Source organism: Plectrocnemia conspersa, unplaced genomic scaffold (genome assembly GCF_051122295.1).
Source record: "Plectrocnemia conspersa isolate PC_06_02 unplaced genomic scaffold, ASM5112229v1 ptg000013l, whole genome shotgun sequence".
NCBI classification, from domain to species: Eukaryota; Metazoa; Arthropoda; class Insecta; order Trichoptera; family Polycentropodidae; genus Plectrocnemia; species Plectrocnemia conspersa.
The window spans coordinates 13,270,187-13,292,608 of NW_028277177.1; the positions used below are offsets into that span (position 1 = coordinate 13,270,187).

The following is a 22,422-nucleotide window of genomic DNA, read 5'->3' on the forward strand; positions in this document are numbered from 1 at the left end:
TGATTTAAGATTTATCATTACATTTGTTTTATAATGTTTCATTAAATTGACAAATATATTATTAATTAAATAATAAATTATAAATAATTTTTTTAAATTATTAATAAAATATTATTATTTATCGACTCGACTTTCAATGAATGCGTATAATAGGGCAGGTATACGGCCCCTCAGTAGTTAGATATAATTCCTACTACTATTACTATCACAGTAATAATCACACAGTTAATATCAAATTCATCGTCACTTTCTTAAACATCCATTATTATATCGTCATTCGTAATTATATGGATAATTTCTAAAAATAAATCAATATATGTATTTATAAATAATTAAAACCCAGATAACTAATTCTTAGTAATTTACTAGCTCGAAAAGACTAATATTATTATTTGAGTTGCCGCTAAAAATGTCGATACCCAGATCGATAGTTGTCAATCGCTCATTTTAATAGTGCGAGCGAAATAGCTTTTTTCTAATCTTTTTAGTTCATAACATACCCACAATATTAAGTAACAATTATGCACAATTAGAGCATATAATCCCGTTTCATTCCATATCATAAAAATATAGATACCTTTGAAGGAAAAAATTAGTTTAAGAGGAATAATTAATAACTTAAAACTGTCAAGTAAGCGTTATGCGGTCTTAACACAGCTCGATTCGGCCATATTCCGATGAAAAATTCTACAATAAACTTACACTCGTAAATTTAAGATTGTTGACTTATTTGCATGAGTTTAGAATTCAATATTACTTAACTGTGTCTACCAGAAGCTTTTTTACCATTCATAAATTGAAATTGGCATAAATTGAAATTGAGCTCCAACACAAAGCCAATAAATGCATTGAAAGTTTTAAGTGCAACGCTTGGAATACGATGTTGAGTTACTAGCACAAAGGGTTATTAACTATATGACACAGAAAATTCCAAAAACATTACCTTGTCAACCGCATGATGCCTAGAATTGTAAATATCGCGCTTTCGGCGTCAATCGGCGTCCCTTCCCTCGCGAGGCCGGCAGGGGAAGGGACGCGTCGCATCGCGCGGTTGCACGCCATGGAAAAACACTGATGCAACGGTGCCTTGCATAGTAACACTAATTTGAATTATACACTGCTTAATTCTAACACATACACTAAATTACACTATCACTTTATAATTAAAAAATATCGAAACGGATATTATTATAAAAAATATGAACGAGAACACTTATTCGAGAAAAATGTAACAAAAGAATTTATTCGGCCGTTTACGACCGCGGTCGCATAGCTACTGGTATTTTTTTTAAATATTTCTATATGCATCCAGACAATTCAAGGTTATGCTTCATTAAAAATAACAAATGTCATTCACCTCTTTGTCTATTTTTAAAATATTTATCTCTAATTCGAATTATTTTAATGCAAGTTGTTTGTTTATTTTCTAATATGTATCTCTCGTTCGATTTATTTTAATGCGAGAGTGACACGAAGGTCACCTTTGTTGTTGACTTGTTGACTTTCTAAAAGTATAATGTCGATGATTTCAAGTTTTATATTATTTAAATCTAATTTATATGTGCCAAATTTACAACATTTTCAAATGACGTTCTTTCGTTGAAAATAGTGAAAAATATATAATTTTATTACATATTGATAATATGGGGGTTAGGGGGGGCTGAACAAAACTATATTTTGAAATTTATTTTCTTTATTTTATAAACATATTATGTATTTATTTTTATTGAAAATTAATTTTATTCGACGCTCCTTCTTACAAAAGTCAGCAATCACCGCATTATATAATCAGTATATTGTCTTTCTTTAATTTGTCTAAATGTTTTTTTTTTCGATTGATATTAATGCAAGAGCTGACAATCTATTCTCACTTTTTTTAATAATGTGTCTGATTCACTTAGAAAATACAATAATTCAACATAGTTGCCTTCATTTACGGTATTATTATTTTCAGAGTGTCCTCGAAAAGAAAGTTCTTGTTTAGATAAAAAGCAAATCACGTCAATTAATTTGGAAATAATATATCTGTTTGCAGTAACTTTCTTATTATTTAATTCAACATTTGCCTTAAATTGAGCACTGAAGAAATCATCGATACAATTTTCTTTACTAAATTTTTTTAATTGTATAGTAGCGCATATGTGAAGTTGAGAGCATTCGTACTTTTTACGAGCTTCACTTAAATTGTAATAAATTTAAAAATATAGTGTTTATTCCCATTCCCCCTATTTTACGAGTTTCACCTAAATTGTAATAAATTTAGAAATATAGTTTTTGTTCATATCCCCCCTAACCGCATGCCATGTTTCAAAGTTATCGCACGACACTGATATGCATATATCGCATGTATGGGGATGGGGAGCTATACTTTCGTATGTACGTAAAAATTAATAAATATTACTATTTTTATTGTCTAATCATTTTAATCGTCATTGCGCTCTGGCACATAAAATACTAATTTTACCGCCTATATTTCGTGAATTTTAATTCTTAGTAAATTTCTCACAATTACTTATATTTTGTATACATAATTCCTAAAATATTCATTACTTGATATATATCAAGTTGTTTTTGCGCTTATGACGTGCTCTCTTTTTTTAAGCGCTCATATGACTCTGCGCATTTGACGTACGCTATTTTGTGGTAGCGCTCTTATGACGCAGCGCATATAATGCAGCGCTTATATGACGGCGCTCATTTGACGCACGCTCTTTTGACCGGTTGCCGTTATATGTATAAAGATAAATTAAGGGGTATTCTAAAGGTATTATAAAAACATACAATGCCAATAGTAAAAAATACAATAAATAATTTTAAATTAAAACTATAATGAATTGTACTTTAAGTTAAATTACTTCAAGTTAAAATATTATAATAAATTAGTATTTAAAACTATATTCTTTAAAATAAAACAAGTTTTACTACCCTGCTCTTATCTCTATAGAGTGGGCGTATTATTCTGCTCGAAGTGCTATAAAACTAGGTCAATAAGACAAGAGTAAATAGCCATAGATAGAATTGTATTAACAGCGTGGCTGTGAAGTTGCAATGCCAAGAGTGATGCGAAATAACCGCATTACACCACCCGACACATTTTTCGCAATATCTCCCAAGAGATGATATCGACTCGTACAAAATACTACCGATTCAGCATTTAGGAAATACTGGTAAAAATCTTCGGTTTATAAATATAAAAATATGGTATTATATCCGATATAATGATATAAAAACCTGTCCCCTGTCATTATTATATCGAACCTAGTATAACGACGGGTATAGTGCAACTCGACCCGTATCGGAGACAGGGACGAATCCCCGAGGCTTTGGACGATACACCCTGTATTGTACTTTATGGACGGGCGGTTGGTTGTCTGCGAAAAAAACGCAATAACGAGCCGAGCCGGTCGTATACAAAATGTATTTCCTATTTGTCACCCCTCAACTAATATATTTTCATTTATCATCTAGTATTAGCCGGATTTTCGGACGACGCCATTTTTCAAAAGAAATTGTGAAAAACGCAGACCTAATCCTACAAAAGCTACTTCTTGCCGATACGTTTAGTATACATCCGGAAGATTATTAATTGACCGTATTAATTTAATCCTGTATAATACACAACAATTCTACTTTATTTTGTATTAATAATAAAAAAATGGTGGGGTAAAGATATTTTTTAAACATTGATATTTCGTGAATCCGTGAAACAAGAAAAATACATTAGTGCCGACCGCTCATTCTGTTACGGTTTACGTTTGGGTTCTGCCGAAATGTGCAGTCAAAAATGACCATAAACTTTTCTCCCTTAACTCTGCCCTAATACATAAAATCAACAGAAATAATTTTACTGTAAATATTTGTCATTTATTTTTGTTCACTTAGACAAAGTCTAGTTTTTAAGATTTTTTAGCACCAAGCAATGCCAATGCCAATTATTAAGAAAGATTAAGTATAAACTCACTCTTTCTGCAGATTTAAGAAGTGACACTTGCCATATATTTACAAACAGATCTTTCAGAAAATCACCACATGGCTTATTTAGCAAAGAAGCTTGACACATAAATTCTATATTGGGTCTAAGTTAATCTTATGATTCGAGACAATATTGCCGATATAAGTAGCGCTACACGCTTTGCTAACTTTACTTCACTGCTCTGTGTTGTGTGGCATACTCAGATATGTAATATTTTGATTCAAAAAAATATTAAGTCGATTATTAAAAATGCAAAACAGTTGCAGATAATTGTAAACATAGAGCGCAAGCAAGTATATATTTATTCAAGAGACTCGATCGAATAGTACGTACTTTGCGACAGACATATATTAAGATATGTTTCATTTTTGTTTGTATATTAAGATTTTATTTTTTGCGGTAAATGCGCTTTTTATATTAAAAATCGTTCTACAGACCGCAATAACAGCAAGTTTTTTAGAGCGAAATCTTAAAATGTGTCTTGGAATCCAGATGTAAGATCAGGTATTTAACGCTAGATTTACATTCTACGTTACTGCTCTGTTTACTTTGAAGAGGCGGAAGAAAAGTTTATCTACGTTTTATAAATATAATTGATTTTATTTTATTTTGGTTGATTTTCATTTTCTACCTCTCGAAATGTTTCTTTGAGTTCGCGATTGATTTAAGACTGTAAGCACTTGTTAAATTATCCGTATCGTTGGCGTACATAGATAAAAGCGAATTTTTATTTTAATTGTCCCGAGCAAACTTCCCTGAAGAACTCCAGCTGGAATTTTACACGGTATTGGGTATTCATTATTTAGTAAAACAACAGCTTTTACTACTCATGTGTATATCAAATAGGTATTTCTACAGTTTTTGTATTAAACCGTCGTGACATACTATGTCGAAAGCTTTTTCTAAATTTAACATTAAAAAGCACGTACTATTTTTCATATTAAATTTAGTTAATCGGAATTGTATGATTCTCATCGGATGAATATTAGCGGTTTTCCAAATGGTTGGGAAATACACAGTATATTGCGTGTAATTAAGTCTCGATTATTGTAATTCAAACTTGCCGTTGTCTTTATTGCGCTTTGCGTTCTTTATCTCACGCTTCCTGGAGAGATTGTGAGCGCAAAGCGCGATAAAACTGTCGCTGAGTCTGAATTACTAAATTCAATCGGAGCAGACATAGAGGTAAGGATTACTACCACAGAGTGGTAGAGAGTATAGAGATTATCTCGCATCAACATCAGCTGCAGCTCCCAAGATCATTAAAAAAAACTGATTGAAGTTAATGGGATTATCATAATATTTTAAAAACTACTACGAAATATAGAACTAGCGGAAATTTTTATTTACAATATTTAAGAGTGACGCATTTGTCATTAACATCTTGGGTAAAATCAGGAAAAGCTTTTATTTTCATAGTACAAAATTAACTGATATTTTATTGTAATCAATTAGTAGACATGTACTATATGCATAAATGAATATACATTTATACATAAATTCATATTAATATTTATTTGCAACGTGTCCTAAGATAATTGTATTTTTATTTGAATCGCCATCTAACCCTTTAACTAAATATTATAGCTTATCTAACAAAATACACAAAATACCGTTTATTGTGTATCAAGTATGTATTATAGTTATTCAGTATTCTAAAGTTTAAGAACAAACTTGTAGTACCATCTTTGACGTCGGTCTCTATCTATAGATTTACTATGAAAGTTTGTTATAATGTATAATATTACATAATACACGTGTAAGTTCATTTTATCTAGGAAACATAGACGTATAAGTTGTTTCTGTTTATTTTATAATATTTCTCTTAGAAATTTGATATTTATACGGACTGTGCAATATTCTTGACCATACCGTCGCATGTCCATATTTCATTCTTATTATTATTGACTTTCCTTTCAACGTCTCTAGAGCGCCTACGTTTTCTTATACAGTTACATTCGATATATTTTTTCTATTCGATCCTTGGAGACCTTCATCCGTTTAGCCCATCCTTCGCAATAATTCGAGTGGCAGAGTTAAATGGCGTTTTCATAATAAAAAATATGTTTAATGTTAGATAAAAGATATTTGGAATGGTAGCCAAAATTGTGTGTATAAAATTATCAATATAACTATCATAAATAAAATGTGCCATTAAAACTGTATATTCTACAAGAGGGTTTAGACATTAAAGTACTTCCCTAATTTATAAAATTCTTAATTAAATATTATATTCTAGTCAATTATTTGACTGACTAACTGACCTTGCTCGAACGGTCGAGATCAGGTCTCTCAGTGTCCTACAAGTATATAATTAATATAATCAAAATATGTATTTTCTGGAAGCCATTAATGGCAATTAACCTTAAAACACGAGCGCGCCTGCGCAGTGCATACTTGCAATACATTCAGTTGGGGCACGTTGTAATTTTGTTGTGAATGTAATTTTGATGTGGATGTAATTCGGGATTGGCTTGTAAATCGGCGCAAGGGTTGATCGCGGTTCAACATCGGTTATTCGCTTACATTTGTATGAAGTGGAAACGGAATTAATGCGGACGTGTTTACACGTTTTGGTGCGCGGTCTCAGAACGGCGCTGCCGAAGTAACAGCCACTCCATGAATAATGCATGAAGCTGCGTTTCTGAAATTGATACTGAAATATTTATTGTTTTTCATGTGCCAGTTCTCTCTGCCGGAACTCCCGCTTCCATTACCCTAATGCTACTAAAGCAAATATTCGGACGCCTCTCGTTAGCGCGTCTCGAATATTCGTTTTTGGAGTTGGAGGTTAAATTTAGCAAGCAAGCGAGCACTCGATAGTTACACGTCGCCAGTCACGATCCTTTTAACACCTCAAGCACCCCCGCGCCCACTCCCGCAGCCGATGATGGATGAAGTGCCAAATAACTACCATAAATTACAAATTACATCATGTCTCGGAATTCTCGCATTTCACAGGGTCCCATCCTTGAGCACCCTTCGACGTTCGCGTAATCGAAGTTTTCGAACAAAAAAAGATTTTGCGCTCGTGAAAGTTTGTTAGAAAGTGTGGAGAAGTCAACTTAATTATCATAATAAAAGCATATATCAATCTTTAAAAATATTATTACACAAACATTTGTGTCTATTCATTGAACTAAACTTCCTTTTTGACTATGTTAATATTACTTTATAGTATCATATTCTACATTAAAATTACTTGTCTCTATTTTAATTTAAGACACACTGGATCGAATAATCTTTCAAAGAGAACTCTATCCTATCAAATTTAATTGTATCTTATAGAACTTTATACAATATAACGGAAGCGAAATCTAATACAAGTTGCCTCGTGTGTTAACCTGTCTTACCTAGTCACTATTTATAACAAAGGCCTTAAGTTTTAATTGTATAACTCGACTTTTGGATAAAAATGACAATGCCATTTTGCTTCCATCTTTTAAAAATATGCTATTAAAATTTCACTCTCCAAAATAGCAATCATAAAAAAATCAATAATACTGCAAAATGTTATCTTAGAAAAGCAGTGAGATCCAACTAGCTGCACCGTTAACGCTGAGGTCATTCAAATGACCGTTTCAAATATTATGTAAAATAAAATAACAACTCGTTTTGACTAAATAAAAATAATAGAATACTCAATACTAAAATTGCGTCATGTAACAAACCACCTCGCTCGTTAACCGCTCGTAAGCACAAGAAAATGACGCGCGATAGACAATGCGCCTACAGGCGTAAAAACCGCTGTTGTCATATACCCTTTGCATTGACAACCTTTGAAAGTTCTACATTGCAGTTTCACTTATTCAAGGCGTGAATATATTTCGTTAATTAAATAATCTTGAAATGCAAATGCAATCTTGAATCAAGAGTATAAAAGTGTGAAGAGGCAAATTAATAATAATTTGTATATAATAAGCAAATATATTGTTACTATTTTTTCCGGTGTATATTTTGGCTGTAAAGCCACACTTCTTAGGCCTTAAAACCCGAAAAACTGTTACTTAATTTCAACGAATAAAATTAAACCATACGGTTTTTTGTCTTTATTGTCAAGATAAAGAAACCATTACGGAGTTTTACTTATTTACATATTTTTCATATTTAGCGCAATATAAAATGAAATGAAATTAGTAATTTTAATGAATATTAATTCAGTGTGCATTAGACTAAATTGAATAGATTTTTAATTGCGATTGCAATTGATTGATCGCGTCTGCAGAGAGGTTCCAACAAAGATAAATTTAAAATATTAATCCAATTAAAAGTTGATTATGCGTGCGTTTACTTTCGCAATTTTTAACCAAATTTGTTCCGTTTCCCGACAATCTTTATGGCTTTATCCCATCAAAATGGATTAATGGCCCCGTAAAATTGTATAATAAATTCGAGCGTTCCTATGTATGACTCTTCGGCTGAATTTTCCCCCTGGTGTTTCCCGGTCCGGCGGGGGAGTATCGAGGGTCCCGATAGAAAGGTCCGGGACCCTTAACGGTATCATGCATCACAGGAAAATTACTCACAGTGTCAAAAAATAATAGGCGTGCATACAAAAACGCTTCCGGTCGAGGGCTGTCGCTGAAACGCTCTTGAACAGGCTTTGTTCCAAAGCCGGGTACCATCGAACAAAAACATTCCTGGGACACACGCACACACGCATCGCCGTATTATTGTTCGGTGTCCGCATCAAATGTGAAATATTTCCGGAACTTTCGAACAAACGCCCAGAGGGACAAGGCGGCGAGGAAGGGTCATTAAAAATCAACAATGAACATTTTCATATTCGGCCCTCTGGGTGTATATACGTAGAGCGCCGCGCACCCTCTGCTCTATGAATATTACACAGAGGTTGTATATCAATTGTTTGTACAACGACAAAGCTAATTTCCATACATAATGGCCAATGTAGAACAGATCAGGCGCGGGGATGCGATGTCCGCTCGCGGAACCATCACGGTAGCTGTTCTAAGCCTCTTAAATGGAGATTTTATGGAAATCTAAGACCCGAGCCGAAACATCCCATATAACGATAACGACTAATCACGCGGAAACCAATTACACCTAGTGGTGTATTAACAAAGGGAACGATAAATTAAATACGGGACAAACTGAAAGAGACGTAGCGTTCAGCGTGACTCTGTGACTTATGGCCAGTCCGAGATTCGTTTGTAATGTCGCTGCCATGGGGATGATTTATATCGAGCTTTTTTTAGGTAAGGATGTCATAAATAAAAGTAATACCAGATAAGAAAATGCCACAAAAATAATCTTAGAAATAAAAACTGAACCGTGTCTGGGCGTTGCAAAAATTGAATCAATAATAATTTTAAATGGAATAAAGTAATTTAACTGAATTTCATATTCTATATGTTTTAAATGTAATAAATTCTAAACAATTAGTATCGTACATAAATAATCAACTACTATACAATTACAAACATATATGTCTTGCGTCTGGGGGTTTACAAGTAAATTTAAAATAAAATCACTTCAGGTGATTCAAAATAGTGCCATAAAAAAATTATTGAATTTACCGTTTGATACTCACACTAAAGACATATATATAAAAACAAAAATTTTACCTATAACTATCCTTCCAAAATATGAATTAATAATGATAACAAAAAAATGTTAGAGGGAAAATCAACTATAAATACTAAATTTAAAATTAGAAAAGAACAACACAAATATGAAATTAGATCTGCATATGATCTACACATCCCTCAACCATTTTCAGTAAAGTTTGGAACAAATTCTTTAAAATATATAGCTTTTAAAACATATAATGATTTACCAATATCAACCAGAAATAACTTTAAAGAAATTAAAAATTATTTTTTAAAAAAATTCATCGAACTTTAAAAAAAAAAATAAAATAAAAAAAAATAAAATAAAAAAAAAAATAAAAAAAAAAATGTGTGTATATGTTTATGTTTGTATATTTATATGTATATATGCATATGTATGGATGTATGTATATGTGTATGTACATTCTTATAATTTGTTGTACTTGTTATTTTGATAAGAGTTTAAATACTTTCTAATGTATAAGTTTTTATTTTTCATATTTAACATAAAACTGTAATAAAATGTAACCGTAGAATGAGTAATTTTATACTCATGCGGAATTACGTTAATAAATAAATAAAAAAAAAAAAAAAAAAATTCATATAATGAAAATCAAGTTATTGTAATTATTTAAAGTGAAAATTAATGTTTCACGAAATTTTTCTATTATGATATTCAACTAATCTATCATAATTTTGTGGGACATCTATGGGATATGGTGCTACAATTTAGCCTTAAATAAAAAAGTTATTTTGTAAAATCAAGACAACTTGAAATATTTTTTCTTGTACGCTTTTACTGCAGGATGCACAAACATTTTCAGCATTTGAGATTCCAAGTTTTAGGAACGTCTTTTTTCGAATCGACCCTTTGGAATTTTCGTATTTAACGTGGTTTTCTAGCTCGTAGTAAATCACCGATAGACCCTGTTGCTGGAAAAGTATAACCGTGTTTCGTTGGCGGATTCCTAGCATGGAAATAGTACGTGTATGCTGTCATAGTTAAAACAATGACATACATTGCCTTTGTTACCGAAAAGGACGAACTAATATATTACAGTTTATATATTAAAATTTACAATGTTACATTATGACTTGTATAATTTTAATAAAATATCATAAATAATAAAAAAAATAGCTCCAATGCACAAAGTTAAGTTCAAACAAAACCACTACAAAAAAATATATTTTAAAGCATTAAATGTAATAAGAAAGTATTTAAGATTTGAGTTAAGATAAAATCATAAATAATGGGAAAACAATCATTAAAATTATTATTAATTTTAAGTGAATTCCGATATGAAATGTTATTATAATTTACGAAAATATTTAATGCATGTAACATTAACTAAAATGACAACATCGTATGTTTTAAAACAGGAGTGTCTAACCCACAGCCCGCGTATAAATATTGTTAAAATTTTAATTATTATTAGGATTTAAAAAAAAACATTATTTTTTAGTATGGCTTTTACATTATATTTAAATAAAACTGGTGAAATGAAAAGTCCAAATATATAACAAAAAGGCGTTATATTATGTCATTAAAAAGGTACTATTTTTGTTAAAAAAATAAAGCATTTTTGCAATGCGAAAAAACTTAACATTTTAATATATTGCAAGAAACGTGCCTTATACAAAAAATAAAGATCCAGAAAAAATCTTACGTCTCAGCAACTATTTTGAAAAATTACTTTTTATTTATAAGTCAAGGCAAGTTATGTTGTAGCAAATTTAATTTTTTAGAAAAGCAAATCCGTTTACTGACGATGAATTAATTGAAATCTGTGATGAAAACTTGGCAGAAATAATTTATGAAAGCACTGATGTCGCAGATACGGCTCAATTTCTTTCGAGAAATTGACAAGAAATTAATTTTACAAAGAACTGACATTCCTTGTTTCACTAAAAGGCAAGTTTATCCACAGATTTGTATGAAGCAAAATAATCAAAATTAGCAAGCTTAATCATTACATAGTTGATATAGTTACTGATGAATAAAATTAATAAAATAAAGATTAGGTGAACTAGTGGACGACAATGAAAAAAATCGATAATTTCCAAATGTATAGTTTTGAATCAAATATGAAGAACAGACAGACGTCGCATCTCGCATATCGCACCAGATTTTGTCTGCACTTCGATATTACACTAGGATTAAAAATATGAAAGCTATCCTTATCGATATTACTACAGACTTTTGATATGAGAGTATTGATCAAAGTGTATTCAAACCGAATTTTGGTCAATAGGAGGGCGCAAAAACAATCATCACTTCTCAGAAGTAAAAAATTCACGTCAAAAGCAATAAAATCGTGTCAGCGCCGTCGCAGTGAGAATGCTCTGTAACGTGCGTTCCCACTGAGGTACCATTTTATTGCTTTTGACGTGGATTTTTGATTTCTGAGAAGGGATAATTGTTTTCAAAATTCGGTTTAGATATGCTTCATTCGATTCTCACTTATTGTAAGTCGTAATTTTGTTATAAAATGTTTTAATACGTACGCTAAATAACCGAGTGTTTCCCCTTTTTGAATTTAACCAGAAAAATACATGTCATTTAATAAAACACTATGAAACTTGATGAAATGGAATTATTATTAAAAACGACCACACCTCCTTTTGAATAAGTCTCTGTTAACTTGTACCTATCAATACTTATTAAAAAAATGAAATTAAGACGGTAAAAATACATAAAAAGCTTTTTTTGACAGAGGGCCCAGAATCAATTTTCCCAGTTCAATTTTGGCGGCCCTGAATATAATTGAAAACAATGTTAAAAGGTGGATAAAGTGTTGTAACTTTGTTCATCCTTCTCAGTATTACTATAAAGTTATATGTATAAAGTGGACAGCTTTACAATATTAAAGTACGAAGCTAATACGATCAGGTTATAATTAATTCAGTTTATGTTTGATCGATCACTTTATAAACATTAATAAGTTATGTTCATTTAAAATAGATACAAATATTAAATTCACAGATACTTTTATATCGGGTAGTTAAAAACGGTACAGGAATTCTGATTATCATTCCGAAAACATTGTTTAATAAGTTTTATGATCGACACTAAAAATTATGGTTAGCAAACATTTCATTTTGACTTCCTCGAAAATTTGCTGGTCTTTGTCTTTGGCAAGAATTCGTTGGCTGGCTAAATGAAACAAAAGTAAAAGTTTTAATGTAAATTCTATATAAATCAAACGATTGAAAATAGAATGTGGGTGTGAAAGTAACCATTAATTCAACAATATATCTCAAATATTTATTTAAAATAAATTACTTGTTTATTACTTAATATATTTGCTATATTAAATATTTTCTAAGAATATAGAGAAATTAAAATGTAAAAATAAACCCAAGTCTCAACTTCAAACTTAGATGAAAAACACAAACACCTACTAGACATATTAGTTATTAAAAATACTATTATACATTTTAAGGTGCTTTTCTAACGAAAATACTTTACAATTATATTTATTATTACAATATATTTTTTTAAAGCAGTTTCAATTTATTTTTCATACGTTTTTTAATATAAGTAATCAGATGTGCTATATTATACAACAAACAGTTTTATGTTTATATTTTTAAATACGAGAAGTAGTTTTTTATCTTAAAAGCTCGACGATAATATATTTATTTTTATGGTTTGCCATTTTTTAAAGCTTTAAACTAGAGAAAAATAGTTCGTATGGCCAGTATTGCAATATGAGTTTGCAATGCCTGCTCTATGGTATGTAAACTTACTACACGAAATAACACCCGGATCTACCACCTATGTACATAAACCTACTATATATCGGAATTAGTTAGCGCTTGGCATCCGTGAGAGTCAAAGCAAAAACTTATATTTGGGCCCGCGTACGTGCCGGCGTGAAATTGTCGTGAAAATTGTGTTGAATTGCAGTGGCTCGTGGCGAATCTGACGTTTACGACGTAACACGGTATAATTAAAGGCATTGGGGTCGTGTGCGCCGGGGGTGCAAAATCGAAGCAGGGGCCGCGTGGCAGGGTTGCGGCCACCGCCTGAGGTCTGTTTGTGTTGCATCGGTGGTTGAAATTTGATTTATGGCCGAACCTACGGTGCGATACCATTAAATACCTATTCAAAGCGGAAGGAAGGGGTTGGCGTTCGAGGGTGACCCTTTGAACAATTCGAGAGGATTGCTTTTAAAATAATATATATTTTTAGAATTTATAACCTGGACACACTTTAAGGGTGTAAAATTTTGTATTGAAAAATATGTATTTTAAATTTAGCCATAAACAATTATTCTACGATGTAATACAATACAAACAAACAGATGTGGCCGTCAATATGTAATACAGACGGAAAAATACAGGAATTTTAATGGCGCGCCAATCCGGCGAGTTAAGGGATAACTCATTAATAAAAATGTAGATGAACATTGTATTTATTTTTATTAAATCTTCCGTTGTAATCTGACAGGCGTAAGCCTAATGCATTACAACGGAGTAAATATGAACAAACTGATATAATGAATATCTACAAGTAAGTATTAACCACCAGATTGAAAAGTCTGGGAATCGGTGACATCTATATTAATAATTATAAATTATTTATGTGTAATATAATTTATAACGAATAGATTTTTTTTATAAATAAAAATTCGAGTGCCGCTGCCGGGGCTCGAACCCGCAACCTCAGAGTTACTAGTTTGAGACGTTAAGGAATACGCTATTCTGTCCTTTATATTAAATTATATATTTACGAAAAATAAAAGTTTGATTAATTGTTATTATACTATTAGTATTTTATATATACTATTACTTTTGATGCAAAGTAAATTTTTGAAACCTTACATTCATTCAAACACAATTACAATAACCACACACATGAAACGATGATGCGGTGAGACCCACCGTCGTCTCGACACGTGCTGTTTACCTGACATGGCTAATTTGTGCAAACATATCGAATTCTATGCTAATACAACACAACATACAGTAACTTTGGTTCAATTGGCGATAAATAGCTGAAAGCCTAGTCTTCTCTAATTCTCCGATTAATTAAAATTAACAAGGTATATCAATTTCGATCGAGGGATAAGGAGCATAATCGCGCAGGAATACACATATAATGTAACGGCGTCATTACTTGAAGGTATCCAGCCATACAAGTAATAATCAAAGACGCGCCGGGACTCGTAATGATGTTCAACCCTTTGAGACAATTTCAACGGGAGAAAAAAGTTACTGGATGAAAAGACGGCATTCAATGGAATAACGAAGCAGCGCGTATCTTTTAGAAGACTTAGCCTCTCTGTGACGACTAAATATACATTTAAAAAAGCGAACAAGAAAAAAATGTGAAAGTACGTCATATATATACGCATATACAAGTTATAATATATAAACGTAAAAAAAGTTACGACTTAGATGTGGAAAAAGTTTGATTCTGTATAATCACGTTAAACCTGTAATGTAGCGTTCGGCGACGAAGTATTTTATGCGAAAAGAAAATATATAATTCGAAAATCTTTAGTTGAAAAAGGCAAACTTTTACACATATTATATGTATTTATATATGATGAAAACCTTTTAGATTATAATAAAATTAAAGAAATGATTTATAGAATAAAGACTTTGTGATCATTTTCGACTTAAGCTACAATATTTTCTGTGTTACCACGTAAAGTCATCCGTTGCTTTTTGTATATTTTATTTACTTTAATACCTTTTAGGTTCATTGAATGGCTCTAGTTTAAGAACGTTCATTGTAAATTTATCATATGCAAAATATTACTACCACCATACTGCAAAACAGGTTTTGTTTACTTAACATTAACTCACCTCTCATAAACAATTAATATTGTCATAAAAGTGGAAGGAAATAATAAACTAAAAATAACAAAAATTATAATCAGAGATTAATGACTATTACTTATATAACTTGCAGCACATAAATCGTGTATTTTATTCGTTATGAAAAATATGCTTTAACTACATTTTCATTTTAATTAAATGTATAGCGAACTTATTATGTAAGGTTTACAAATATTATTATAATCTACTTTAATCTTAATTTAAAAACTTCAATACCAATATTTTAGATTGATAAATGTCGAATTAGTTTAACACGTATACAGGTATAAAGTATAACATCTCTGTAATTTATGTATAACAATAGGAACATCTTTGTTTTTTCAGATATGACATAAATTTATAGGTCAACTTCGGATGGTATTGTTAATAACTTCCTATTGTGACACTTCTATAACGATTAATGTCAATCTTCGGCCTCCAAAATAACTAATAATTAAAAAAGAGGTTAGTAAATGAAAGATGCTTTTTGATTTTGTGCCTCATAATTTTATTTCACAATATTTCATTAAACATTAAATTATCTTTCAAAACAGCGATTATAAATCTAGTATTCAATGTGTTATATTGACACTTAATATATTAGATTTTTAATGAATTAAATTTAGATATTATTAATTGAATAGTGTAACTTATTAAGCTTATTTTATGTTTATAGATAATTTGGATCTTTCAATAAACATTTATTACATAGACAATCGTCCAAAATTTTTATATATAAGACAAGATTTGTTTTTTTCGTTGGATATATTATACATGCATACATATATGGTGCAAGTCCCACATTTGCGACACATGCTGAATATCTCAGACCCAGCAGAAATATAGACATTTGTCATAGACGTAGGAGCCAGTGGTTGGCAACGGGAAAACATGTAGGTGTTTTTATAGACCCCACGCACGAGAAAAATGAAAAGGGTACAATAATAAGACCAACAGGAAAAATACGAATATGTGGAAATATTGAATATAAAAAATGTACCGTCCCAATGTCATAATACAGAATGCGGGCGTGTTATATAACTTGTTCATTTAAAATAGTCGGTAGGAAAAAAATCCAGGATGTGTTTCTTTTTTTTTAGAGAAAAGTAAATCAATTATGGGATAAATTATTAACGGTTGGTAATATCTGGTATATATTCGATTTGTCAGTGCAATCTTTGTCGAGACAAGTTTGTAATCCGATTACGATGACCAAAAGCGTATGGAAACTTAAGATCTATTTTCATATAGTACATAATGCAATTACTTGCAAAGTTGTGCACAACATCGTACAAGGAATACATTTAAAATAATTGCTATCATTACGCATATACAATTTTCGGGATGTTCAAATGTAAAATTATATAAATCGAAAATTATGGCAAACAAACTTTTTAGGTAATATTATTTAAGTGAAAATTACTTCAGTAATCTCCGAGTTAAAGCGATTGTTTATACAATCAATTGTCTTTAAAAGTTACTTAAAAACACATTTAAAGTTATAAATATTATTGTTCAATTACGGCAAACGGTAATATTATAATATGACGTAAGTTTTCTGCCTTAAATAGTATAAGTGGTGGAATATTATATTACGTAAATGGCACAATAGTATTTTTGTATCCGCATATTTAAAGCTAAACAATACATACTATGTATATATCGCATTACTTCCAGCAGATGTTTTTAATAATAATTTAGATAAAATGTAAAATCTAAGTTTTTGTATAAATTGCGATAATAAAAGTTCGTTGAAACATTTTCTACATCAAAATACTCGTGGTAAATTAAATCCGTAATAATATTATTCAATACTATATTGCAATGTAATTTTGAAATATCAGTGATATACATTAACCAAAAGTTTTTGATATATTTATGGTAATTTTTTTAACAAAAATCACAAGAAATATATTTTATTACATATTTATCAACATTAATTCAACAATTATAAAACATATTTTTTCAGTTTTAAAGAGAATACTAAAAGAAAACTAACCTAACGGATTAACGAAGAAAGAATTCAAAGCATTTCAATCAAACCGCAAGAGAACAAACAACTTACATTGCTTGTTCCATAGGACAGTGGGCATATCTGGGTTAATGCCCTGTTGTTAATTGAACCAACATTGACACAAAACGTAAGAAACTTTTCTACGGCCGAAAATTTCCTAGCAAAAAAACAAAGACGGCTGATTACATTTTATATGGTATGTACTTTTAAAAAAGTAAGTTTAAGTATAATGTGTTCTATACATATTAATATAATTTAAATTGCCAATACTGAATAAAATAATTTAAGTACCCAAATATTGAAAAAAAACGAAGATCTGCGCTCCCGAATAATGTGCTCCGTAAACCGTATTCCCAATAGTGTGTTTTATCGCTGTTTATTAGTTGTTTTTTAATATTTATTATTTTAATGAAATTTTGTAGTTGAATTAAGTGCCTGTTTTGTTTTTAAAATGGCTTAAATATTGTCTACTTAAGCGAAATTTACACATTAAACTAATGTATTATCAATTAAGCAATTATATGTATATAGAAATTCTGGCTTTATTAAGAATACATCAATATTTTTATCCTTATTATATATAATCTTATCCGTATTTTTCAGAAATACCCTTTATTTTATAATCGAAGCGATATTTATATTTAAATTAAGGTTAAAAATATTTGACGATATCGATACACTTATAGTGAATTTTAAGAAAAGTGGTCACATATTAAAGCAAGGCGTATTTTTTATTAAATACATAACTAATTATTTTTTGCATACATATATCTTCGCTTTCACGTCCTCTACATCTTCCCAGTTATTATTCATACTATTACTAACAATTATAATAATATTAGCTTAGCTTTACATTTATTTAATTATAACTTTTTAAACAATAATTTATTATATATATATATATATATATATATATATATATATATATATTTATCTTGTACAATTGCAATATAATTTGTATATAACACAAACAATAAAATAGAGTCAAGTTTCGTTATGTAAAGAATTCTAATTCTATAATATCAAAAATTTAAAAAACTGTGATTCTTAAGAAGAAACGTTGAAAACTTTAGAAAACTTTTACCGATTTACACTTAAGGTAACGATAATAAATACATAAACTATTTATGTGATCCCACAGACTCACCAATTTCCCTAAAGGTCACATTAAAGATCAAAAGTTACGCTAATTAAGTATTTTTTTTTGTTTGAAAAAAAAATCGCGTACCATTTGACGTTTGAAAAATCTTGGGAATTTCTTGCATTATCGAATTTTGTCAAGAGCACGACCGGCAGCTGGGGGGGGAGGGGTTTGGGCGAGAGCAGCTGGTGCAGGGCGCCGGCGCCCGCCCCCCGGCAGAGGGGGCCCTCCGACGTCCCTCGCAACCCCTTCAACGATCCGCCGCCGGCGCCGCAGCCAGTGGCTCCGCGACCTCCGACGGGGCACCGCGCGCCCTTCGAAGCCTCCACGGGGACCCGAACTTGTTTACACGATAACGAAACCGAACAACACGACGCGACCCGCGGAAAACTTTTCACTTTGACAACCTCGATTAAATTTAAAACAAACTTTTGAAACAAACTATTGGACCTCTAAAAAATAAACAAAATAAAATAAAATATCAAAACCGACATTAAAAAAGCGTCCGGAGGTGCGAATTTCCGGCGCTCGTTAAGCTGACGCTGTCGCTGGATAAAGTTAAAGTAATCAACTAACCTGGTGTCGGGTTAACGAGACGAAAAATAAACTCGCCTCTAATGATGAAAAATGCGACGTCGCGGATTAGAGATAACCGGATCCGGTCTACCTTAACCCAGAGATGATTGTCGTTAATCAAATATGCAGGTAGGAGCCAAAGAATCAATATGGCGTCTTTGACTTATTGCTTATACGCGGTCATCATCTTGGGACTGTGCTCCGCCACCACCCAACCGCCGCGCAATCAATGTCCGACGCCCTGTCAGTGCCAAAACGAGACCATCACCTGCATAGGGTGTCCCAAAAGTTACATAACCGTCACCAAGACCACCCAGCACCTCTACATCCAGCAATGCAGAGACATACAATACTTGTTAAGACTGCACCAACGCGACGACGATTCGAAACTCTCCCTGTCAAGATTGGAAATCAAGGACAGTTTCATCAGACAACCGGAGAGCTTCATCTGCAACGACTACGACACGTTGACGTTGATCTTGCGGAACAATTCGATAAATAAAGTGAGCGCTTGTGATAAACATACCAACTTGACGTTTCTCGACTTATCGCTGAATCAAATCGAGCGTGTCGACACCAGGACGTTTGTAAATATGGACGAGTTGCAATTCATAGATTTAAGTGAAAACTCAATCTCCGAAATGACGAATCAGTGTTTCGAAGGACTTGATAAACTACTGCATCTTGATCTGTCTTCAAACAATTTGACTTATGTGAGTGATGTCGTGTTTTTGCCACTGGCTTCGCTTCAAAAGCTGAACTTGAGCTCTAACAAATTGGAGTTGATTTCGGAGAGGTCATTCAGCTCGCTGCTGCTTTTGCAGCAGTTGGACATTTCTTATAACAGACTGACGAGCGTCGCGCCCGGCGCTCTGCAATTTTTATCTAATCTTGCAAAACTGCTTATGACTGACAATCCTCAGCTGAGACCCGACGCTCAGATTTTCGTCGGGACGGGAACGAGGTTGCAACAAGTAGACGCTTCGCGAACAGGATTGTCGCAAGTTCCGGAAGCATTGACTCATTCGGTCCGGTATCTGACTCTAGCTGGAAATCGCATAGCTTTCGTGCGATGCGGAGATTTAGATAGTTATCCGCTACTTCATATGTTGGATTTCACTGATAACGTTATTTTCGACATTGAAGACGACGCACTCGGCAGATTAGAGATGCTGTCGCAGCTGCACCTGAACGTAAACAAGTTAACGACGGTACCAAAAATGTTACCAGATAAGCTGCAATATTTATCTATGGACAGTAATAGAATCAGAAACTTGACCATAAGCGATTTTATAACCCTGACTAATCTAAAAATGCTTTTGTTATCGAACAACAACATTTCATTCATACAAGAGAATACGTTTTTACAGTTGGTGTCGTTGGAAGTTTTGGATCTGTCCAATAATCCTTTGAAAGCTTTAACGCCGAACACGTTCAGCGGTCCCGCTTCACTCAAGGATTTAAGAATCGCTTTCGTTAATATTTCACCGCCGGCCAAAGACATATCGTTTCCCGTTCCGTCGCCCGAGGGAATAGAGAATCTATATTTGGAATTTAGTCCGGGGTTAACGAGGCAGTTGATGGCGGACACGGCTGCGTTGGCCGCTATGACGAGACTGCAGCACTTGGACATTCGGTATGCGAACGTTACTAATTTAAGATCAGATCTTTTGCATTTCTTACCCGGGTTGAAAGTGTTGCGGCTCGAAGGCAATAGATTAGACTGCGTGGATTTGGAATGGCTCGGCGAATGGATGAGGGAGAACCCGAACAATAATTACGAACAAGTTAAGTGTTTCTCGTCGAAAAGTTTCGAGGGAAAGTTAGTAAAGGATTTGGAGCAGCCAGTCGATTCGCATCCTACTCTAAGTTATCTTCCTGGAAACGTATCGAACACGATCGACGTTTCGATCGAACCGGCCGAAAAGGTTTACAAATATAATCATACAAAATCGACCGCTAAGGCTAAAATGAAAGCGCTGTTGAATAAATATGCAGTCAAAAAAGCAGAACGAAACGACAGTAAGGCCGTCGATCGCATAAGCGTTACTGAAACAATTTTCCGCGAAGCGAAAACTGCTATTTCAAGCGTTACTCCGTCGAGCTCGAATAAAAACCAAACGACGACAAAGCGACCGGCGGAATACTCGCCGAAGAAAATAGACGGAAGAAGTAAGCTTTTGCAGATATTTTCCGAGTGGTCACAAGAGCCGTACAATCGACGGTACGAGGCTTCGCAAAAAAAGTATCCCACGACACAAAGTAGCGTTTCTCCCTGCAGTGGCTTAGCCGGAAATTCAAACGGAACGGAAGACAAAACGAACTGCACTACCGAGCTTCCGACAACGACGGCTTCCGAAGAGATCGATGCGAATAAATTTATGTATCGGAAAATCGGCGATGAACGTAACAATTCGAGCGTACAGGCGCTGCAACCAGTGGACGATCCCTCTTCGGTAGGCTACGAAGACATGCTAAAGAAGATCGCGAGCAATGCGAGCGTAGAAGGTAGGATGTATGCGGACGAAGAGTCGAACGTCAGTTTGGTGGTGATGCATTCGGTCGAAACCAGGATGTCCAGATTCAGCGCAGAGGCCAGCGGAGGAATAGGAGCTCTCGCGGCCCTAGGAGCCTTGGCGGCCGTAGGGGCTGCTATTGCGGCCACGTGGGCTGCACGCAGACAGCCCAGACCCAGACCTCAAGACCTCATGGAAGTACCGACGATAGCCGCGGTCGGAGAGCTTTGGTGACATTTAAGAACGGGGGAGCACGTGGCTGATATCGAGTACGACTCCCTCGCATAGCGGTAATGTAAGTAAAATATATATTATTCATACTGATACACACGATGCGACAGTTAATTTATCTGTCAAATCCTGCATCTCACTTAAATTATGTTTTTATTTCATTCGCGTATCAATGCTATGTAAAAATTTACAGTGCCTTCTCGCTCGCAACCAACGAAAGCTGTATCCGCAAATTGAACTGTATCAAATTGTTAAATAAAAACACTTAGAAGAGAAAAAACTATAATAATAAAAAGTGGTCTATTTAAACGATAAGTGATTATTGAAAAAATGTTGTGAATATTAAACATATATATTATATATGATAAATATGGGTTTAACGGTGATAAAAAAGCCATATATTTTTTACACGTCGAAAGGTTTTCGTAGAATTTATTATCGTATATATATATAGAATGTTATATAAATGGATGTACATAAATGACGATGTATTTTTGTTCTCGTTCGGATGAGAATCGACAATAGTGTTCAAAACTGACAATTTGAAACATGTTTCCGTAGTAAAAAAAAAT

At 32.8% G+C, this 22,422-nt stretch overlaps 2 protein-coding genes across 4 annotated transcripts in view; one reads left to right on the forward strand and one right to left on the reverse strand.

Moving 5' to 3' along the window:
* Positions 1-22,422, reverse strand: part of timeout (circadian regulator timeout) — a 293,936-nt gene that overhangs the window by 170,767 nt on the left and 100,747 nt on the right. The window lies entirely within an intron of this gene.
* 2mit (leucine-rich repeat-containing protein 2mit) lies at positions 18,806-22,130 on the forward strand. The gene is made up of 2 exons (XM_088202687.1): positions 18,806-21,914; positions 22,044-22,130. Exon 1 carries the CDS (start codon positions 19,253-19,255, stop codon positions 21,851-21,853), a length of 2,601 nt encoding a protein of 866 aa, XP_088058813.1. The 5' UTR covers positions 18,806-19,252; the 3' UTR covers positions 21,854-21,914; positions 22,044-22,130.

Bases quoted from the DNA above. Each gene is read 5' to 3' on its own strand.
- 2mit (XM_088202687.1), top strand. From the start codon at position 19,253: ATGGCGTCTTTGACTTATTGCTTATACGCGGTCATCATCTTGGGACTG.